This window comes from Babesia bigemina, scaffold Bbigscaff_76369 (genome assembly GCF_000981445.1).
Source record: "Babesia bigemina genome assembly Bbig001, scaffold Bbigscaff_76369".
NCBI lineage: Eukaryota > Apicomplexa > Aconoidasida > Piroplasmida > Babesiidae > Babesia > Babesia bigemina.
The window spans coordinates 1-8,596 of record NW_012237328.1 but is presented as its reverse complement, the minus strand read 5'-3'; the positions used below and the strand labels follow the sequence as shown (position 1 = coordinate 8,596).

The 8,596-nt window shown below is 47.5% G+C and overlaps 1 protein-coding gene across 1 annotated transcript; it reads left to right on the top strand.

Moving 5' to 3' along the window:
- Nucleotides 1–2,922: 2,922 nt before the first annotated feature.
- BBBOND_0005520 (hypothetical protein, conserved) lies at nucleotides 2,923–7,725 on the top strand (the record flags this gene model as incomplete). Its single annotated transcript, XM_012915378.1, has 1 exon — nucleotides 2,923–7,725. One exon carries the CDS (start codon nucleotides 2,923–2,925, stop codon nucleotides 7,723–7,725), a length of 4,803 nt encoding a protein of 1,600 aa, XP_012770832.1.
- Nucleotides 7,726–8,596: the final 871 nt, after the last annotated feature.

The following is an 8,596-nucleotide window of genomic DNA, read 5'->3' as shown; positions in this document are numbered from 1 at the left end:
GGAGGAGCGTCTACATCACTGCCCTTTATCCCTCACATCGCTCCCTAACCCACTCCACATCGCATCTTTACCCACTCTACATCGCTCCCTAACCCACTCTACATCGCTCCCTAACCCACTCTACATCGCTCCCTAACCCACTCTACATCGCTCCCTTATCCACTCTACATCGCCCCTTAACCCACTCTACATCGCCCCTTAATCCACTCTACATCGCTCCCTTACCCACTCTACATCGCCCCTTAACCCACTCTACATCGCCCCTTAACCCACCTTACATCGCCCCTTAACCCACTCTACATCGCCCCTTAACCCACTCTACATCGCTCCCTAACCCACTCTACATCGCTCCCTAACCCACTCTACATCGCCCCTTTATCCACTCTACATCGCCCCTTAACCCACTCTACATCGCTCTCTTACGCACTCTACATCGCTCCCTAACCCACTCTACATCGCTCCTTTATCCACTCTACATCGCTCCCTAATCCACTCTACATCGCTCCTTTACCCACTCCACATCGCCCCTTTATCCACTCCACATCGCCCCTTATCCACTCTACATCGCTCCTCAACCCACTCTACATCGCTCCCTAACCCACTCCACATCGCCCCTTTATCCACTCTACATCGCTCCCTAACCCACTCTACATCGCCCCTTTATCCACTCTACATCGCCACTTAACCCACTCTACATCGCTCCCTAACCCACTCCACATCGCCCCTTTATCCACTCTACATCGCCACTTAACCCACTCTACATCGCTGCTTTATCCACTCTACATCGCTCCCTAACCCACTCCACATCGCTCCCTAACCCACTCCACATCGCCCCTTTACCCACTCTACATCGCTCCCTAATCCACTCTACATCGCTTCCTAACCCACTCCACATCGACCCTTTACCCACTCTACATCGCCCCTTTATCCACTCCACATCGCTCCTTAACCCACTCTACATCGCCCCTTAACCCACTCTACATCGCCCCTTTACCCACTCTACATCGCCCCTTAATCCACTCTACATCGCCCCTTAATCCACTCTACATCGCTCCTTTATCCACTCTACATCGCCCCTTAACCCACTCCACATCGCCCCCTTACCCACTCCACATCGCCCCTTAACCCACTCCACATCGCCCCTTAATCCACTCCACATCGCTCCCTAAACCACTCTAAATCGCTCCTTAAACCACTCTGCATCGCCCCTTTATCCACTCTGCATCGCCCCTTTATCCACTCTACATCGCTCCCTTATCCACTCTACATCGCTCCTTGAACCACTCTACATCGCTCCTTGAACCACTCTACATCGCTCCCTTACCCACTCTACATCGCTCCCTTACCCACTCTACATCGCTCCCTAATCCACCCTACATCGCCCCTTTATCCACTCTTCATCGCCCCTTAATCCACTCTACATCGCTCCTCTATCCACTCTACATCGCTCCCTTATCCACTCCACATCGCTCCCTAACCCACTCTACATCGCCCCTTAACCCACTCTACATCGCCCCTTAACCCACTCTACATCGCCCCTTTATCCACTCTACATCGCCCCTTTATCCACTTTACATCGCTCCCTAATCCACTTTACATCGCTCCCTAATCCACTCCACATCGCCCCTTTATCCACTCTACATCGCTCCTCTATACACTCTACATCGCTCCCTAACCCACTCTACATCGCTCCCTAACCCACTCTACATCGCCCCTTATCCACTCTACATCGCTCCCTTATCCACTCTACATCGCTCCCTTATCCACTCCACATCGCTCCCTTATCCACTCTACATCGCCCCTTTACCCACTCCACATCGCCCCTAACCCACTCTACATCGCCCCTTCACCCACTCTACATCGCTCCTTTATCCACTCTACATCGCCCCTTAACCCACTCTACATCGCCTCCTAACCCACTCCACATCGCTCCTTTACCCACTCCACATCGCTCCCTAACCCACTCTACATCGCCCCTTTATCCACTCTACATCGCCCCTTATCCACTCTACATCGCTCCCTAATCCACTCTACATCGCCCCTTTATCCACTCCACATCGCCCCTTAACCACTCCACATCGCCCCCTAACCCATTCTACATCGTCCCCTTATCCACTCTACATCGCCCCTTTATCCACTCTACATCGCCCCTTTACCCACTCCACATCGCCCCTTTATCCACTCTACATCGCTCCTTTACCCACTCTACATCGCCCCTTATCCACTCTACATCGCCCCTTTACCCACTCTACATCGCCCTTTATCCACTCTACATCGCCCCTTTATCTACTCCACATCGCTCGAATTACCTCGCCATATTACCGCTATGACCTTTATAAACCATCACAATAACTTGTGCCTTGTCACCCTTCACTTCCCTCTTCCACCTCTTGCCACTGCCATGTCCCATCATGTTCACCCTAACTCCAAATCTCTCGAATTACTTCGTCTTATTAACGCTATGACCTCCATAAATCCTTATAATAACTTGCTGATACTGACCATTCCATTACTGACGATGCTACTAGAAGAGCCTTGCAGGACATTGAGTCCAAGCTTGTTAGCCTTGGTCACCTTGCTGGTCAACTTGGAGGATTTGTTGGTGAGAGTGAGAGTGTTAAGAAAGCTGTTGAAGAAGCTAAAGAATGTCTTGAAAAGCAACTTAAAAAGTGTAAAAACTTCAGTAATCTTCCAAATTCTCATGATTGTCAAGATCCTTCGAATTGTCAGAGCATCACTCAGCAGATAGAGAAACTTAAGAGCCTTAAAGAAGCAAATGAAAGCAACAAAAATAATCCACGTGATTTACTTAATAACCTCTGCACTGGCCTCGAAAAATTCCTCGGCTTCAACTCTGCTTCCAAAGGCTACACTGGTGAAGGCATTGTGTACTCCGACTTGGACAGGCTGTGTGACGGGGTGATGGGATTTTTGAGTGGTGTGCTTGGTGCGGTGAAAAACGAAAATGAGGTGATAACTTATGATAAATACATCAGTGAAGGCAATAAAAGGCTTAAAAGTGTACTTGACACCTTAAATAAAAAAATTGGCACCGGGCGTGAAGGGCTTGCGGAGTCTGTCGGCGCGGTGAAGGGGTGGTTGGAGGGGTATGATGCTATTTTAACTGAAAAAACGAAAAATGTTACTAAGCACTTAGAAACACTTAGCAGAAACATTGAAACTAATATTAATGATGTTAATAGCTTTATTTCATATAATGTATTCCAACAACATGATGCGTGCAGATTGATGGCAACGAAAATGACCGCCAATGTCAATGAGAGTAAAGAGGCGTTAAAACAGTTAGACAAAAACGCACAGAACATATTAACTCCGGCGATAAATTCCATTCATCAAGCTGTTGATGCTTTTACTAAATCAGCCGAAAATAATGATGTACAGAAGTTGAGCACGACGGCGCGGGAGGAACTGAACAAGTTAGAAAAGGAAGTTAATGATTTCGTTAATTTCCGAGTTACTAAAATGGGAAATGACATTGAAGAACAGTTTAACAAACAGATAGAGAAGCCTATAATAGCTGTGGACACTCTGTTAAAAGAGGCGAAAAACGATCTGGGGACATGGATTGAGAAAGCTGCAGAGATCGTGCAGCAGGTGAAGGAAAAAACGCAAGATATCCATAGAAGGTTGGTGGCGCAGACTAAAGAAATGTCGAAATATGCTAAGCATGTGCAGGCAAATGCGGAGAAAAAAATAGCAGATGTTTTCACCACAACCAGGAGTCTTTTGAAAACTTTGACAGAAAAAAGCGTACATCTGGACGCTGCTTGTAGAAAGGCTGAGTGGCAGTTGCAGGCGTTAAAGGGGTCGGGCGAGACATGTTTAAATGCTGCCGAAGCAAACGCAAATAACGTTGATAATATCGATGTACTCATTCAAAATGAATTGACTACTAAAATCAAACAAATTAAGCATGCACTTAAGCAGCTTGACGTAATTGGTCTGCGAGAGCGAATTCAAGGATTATTTTACAATTTATCGGGTTTAATTGAAAAACTTTCGGATACTATTCTTGGCAAAAGGCAGCGTGTGAATGGTTTTATAACGCAGCTTAAAGCAGAATTAGTTGAAAATATTAATTCAGCTCTAAGAAGCTTGAATGGTCCTCAGTCACCCATATCGGTGAAGCAGAGACAAACAATTGGAGATATCGATTTCCAAGAGGTGTTCAAAAAATCATTCGAACTCGTAAACAAGTTTGAAAAAGCAATTCAGCCACCTAAACCTGCAAAATCAGCTCCAGCTCCTAAAAGTGAAATCAAGGAGAGAAGTTTAGCGGAAAGCATCGATGAGGCGATGCAAGAGCTGGAAACAAAGGTGAATTCGCTGGAAAGCGACTTCAATAATGACGTGAAAACCCCGTTGGACCTGGCTGTTTACGCAATGGATGGGCCGTTTGCAGGGGTTCAACGCATTTCGGAGGTGATTGCAAATCAGTCAACAGGCATGAAAGCCAACGTTGTAGCATTAAAGAGGGAGTTGAAAAATCTACAAGCACAGTTTCAAAATCTAATCAGCGCAGTTGAAACTGCCAACCTAACTGAATATGTGAAAGAAGTAGCAAATTCTCTCGGCAATGCGAAACCATTCATAGTTAAGTACATTGAAGGCATTGCTCACGATCTTAACGCACTTACGGGCGAATTCACAGCGCTTCAGAGTGAGTTACAAGGCAACCCAGGACAGAAGACTGACGTAATAAACAGATTGGAAGATCTGTTGACGAATGGCATACGAAGCAGCGGTGAGTGGCCGGATAATAAAGGTGTAAAGGGTCTGACGGAAATCCAGAAGCGTATAGCTAATAACATACTGGGTGAGGATAGCACGCCTAAAGAGAATACATTGGCAAAAATAGTAAAAGATGCAAAAGCCTTCTACATCACCGTTCTCCAAGTTAAGGCTAGAGAAGCTATCGGTGAAATCACGAAACATGTGGAAAAGGAATTCAGTTTAACCACCGACAACATACGAAAAGAAGCGCAACGCATTTACGCCAACCGTAAAAAGAAGGAGCTCGAAGAATTAAAAGATATTGTAGCCGAGCAGAAATCTGAGATTCAGAACATCATCGAAAGGGACAGATCGTCAGGCGTCAGAGGTCTCTTATCACGGATTGACGGTAACCATGAAATGGTTTTTCAGATTCCTTGCCAAAACGATTTTAGCGCGGCGTGCAACTATTCCCAGTGGTATCTCGATCCACTTCTTGACTTCATTAAAGAGCAAGTTAAAACTCCAGTCAAGCCGTCCGTTGCTCCCAATGAAAATGAGAATTCCACTAAGGTTCATGACCTGAGACAATCCATCGACACCTTGCTCACCCAGCTTCGTGATTCAAACCACTTCGACCGTACATTTACCGACAACCTTGCCGCACTCAAACAGCTACTCACCAATTTCCCTCCTTCCTCTTTCTCCGGCATTTTCAACGGCGCTTTGCTTGATGGCTTACGTGCCGGGTTGGACGGGCTGTGCGCGCAGTTGTGCTATGCTTACGTTAATACTTATGACGGTCGAACGGTTCGCGAGCTGATAAAGAACGTTAAACCAGCAGCTGGCAGCGGCAAAGTTGACGCGATCTATGACCTGACTGATGACGGTCGAAAGGCGGCTAAGGTGTGCCTCACTGCACTTAAGACAGTGTGCCACGACTTGATAAAAGTGAGAGACGATTTTATGTCGCGTGCTTTGCATAAATATAAACTTAACAAATCCACAGAACTCGGGAAATTCATCACCGATTGTGGTTTTGTTATATCCGATCAACATCAGCAGAACGGCGAACTGCGCAACAGCGACGACATGAAGGGAACTCAAATCATCGAGCTTCTCAAAACGGGCGGCAAGCTGTTCTATAAGGTCAGCAGTCATATTTTTGCTGGCAGGGTCATTGAAGTGAACGACTATCTCTGCGATTACTACGCTGTTTGTAATCTCACCAATTCCTCATCCAGACAGCCATGCAATGTATACGAAATGCTTTGCTGGCTCACATCGCTACAGTATAATGCAGTGTATACAGATATGCTACGCGACGGTATCGGTAACTTACTTGAGACTCCGGAGAAGGCACTTGGTGGCGACGATGAAGGCCTTGTGTCGTTTGACATGAAGGCCACGTACCTAAACGCTTATCCAAAGAGGGTCACGTATGGCAATTACGAAGCTATACTTGAACACATTTGCGCTCAATCGTACATATTGTTGACCAAAATCCGTGGCACTGGTGATGCGGCGACGTATTACGCGGTTGACTGCTTTACCAACGCTCTTAAGCTAAAATATCCCGCGACAGGTGAGGAATGTCTCGATATGCTGTTGGACATCCTACGCAGATTGTTCCCGCCACTTAAATATTTGTTGACGCAATGCAGTATCGATGCTAGCAATTTCGGCTGGCGCGATTGCCCCTACGGCAAGGATGTTCCTACGGTCAAATGGCCATGCAATGAACACTCAAAGGAGAAACCAAAAGACCAACCAAATTGTCAACCAAGTTGCCAAGCAAAGTGCCAAGCAAAGTGCCAGGTAAATTGTCAATCAAACTCACCATTGATGTCTTACCTATACGATTGCTTACCCGGTCACCTGCCACATCAGCTAAGCTCCATCGGCTGCAAGTACACATGCTCTACTTGCGCCACTGGTAAGACAGGAATGCCGTGTTTAACACCGCTCGGATTCAGAGGTTTCTCAGGTGACCCTAAGACCGGCAAGGATCTATGCGACGTTCTAACTAAATTTTTTGAACATGAGTATTTGTCATCGTTGTTCTCCCTTGCGCCCAAAGCGCCGAGCACATTGCCTGAGCATCTCAGTTTCACGTTATCGCTTGTTAAACACTGGAATCATGGCGGTAGACATCTGATTCAGGATGCGTTCACCAAGGCAATCATAGACCAATCCATTGGCTTGTACGAGCAACCAAATACTCTTACTAGTGCACTATGCAATGTCTACGGTAATATAAAGGGAGAGCATCGTAACATTGACGCTGACGGTAAAGAAGCTAGCTTGCCGTTTACATCGTTGACTGCGTCTTGCACAACGCAGGATCATTGTGCTCCATACCTGCGATCCCTGTGCGACGACACTTACGCATACTTAGTCAGCAAACAGGCTGGCACCTATCTCTCATGGGCAATTTACTCACCATGGACGTTGTGGAACTATGTGCAGTGTTTACTGAAAGACTTCCAGAACATATCTTGTAAGGACTGGGGGTGCCGTGGATGTGCCCGTGGTGATCAATGTAAGCGTGGCCAGCACGGACTTAGCGATGATAAGAATAGAAAAGCTCACTGCCAATGTCGCTCAATTGTCGGATGCAGAGGAACATCACCGACGTTCTACAGGTATGGTTTCACTTACGCCTCCTCTGAAAAATTGATTATTAATGGCACTACGTGTTCTTCATTCGTCGACCACCTGAGCAGAGTACTTCAGTCACAGTATATGAAAGACTTGTTGACCGAATGCGACAACTTCCTCTGGATCATCAGACAACCCTTCATCTGGCTCAACGTCGCCCTCTGGGTATTCTCCTTGTTGTACCTCATCCACATCATGGTCATCCGCCTCGACCTCCTCCACATCAAATCTCACCTACACTCACCCTCATCACATCGCATCGCTGCTCAATCACTACTTGCTGCTGGACGTGTTAACAAACTGGGGAGGGTCTTTTACCTGCAGCCATAATCGTACTCACGTGTTCACTATCTACACTCACCTACCAACTCACCTACTCACCTAACTTATGAATTGTGCTTTAATCTGTTGTATCACTCATTAATCGGTGTATGTGATTGTGTAATAGTTAGCTAAAGTGTTGACCAATGCCATGAACAAAGTGGTGACCAATGCCATGACCAGAGTGGTGACCAACGTGGTGACCAAGGTGCTGACCAAAGCCATGACCAACGTGGTGACCAAGCACCTGACCAAGTTGATGGACACGGCAGCGATGGCATGGTCACGGCAGCGATGACATGGACACGGCAGCGGTGACTGGGGACTCAGCAGCGATGACATGGTTAAGGCAGCGATGACATGGTCACGGCAGCGATGACATGGTCACGGCAGCGATGTCATGGTTACGGCAGCGATGACATGGTCACGGCAGCGATGACATGGTGACGGCAGTGGTGACATGGTGACCAATGTGTTGACCAAAGTGGTGACCAAGCACCTGACCAAGTTAATCGTTACAGCAGTGGTGACATGGACACGGCAGCGATGACATGGACACGGCAGCGGTGACTGGTTACGGCAGCGATGACATGGTGACGGCAGCGATGACATGGACACGGCAGCGATGACATGGACACGGCAGCAATGACAGGGTCACGGCAGCGATGACATGGTCACGGCAGCGATGTCTTGGTCACGGCAGCGATGACACGGTCACAGCAGCGATGACATGGTCACGGCAGCGATGACATGGTCACGGCAGCGATGTCTTGGTTACGGCAGCGATGACATGGACACGGCAGCGATGACATGGACACGGCAGCGATGACATGGTCACAGCAGCGATGACATGGTTACAGCAGCGATGACATGGACACGG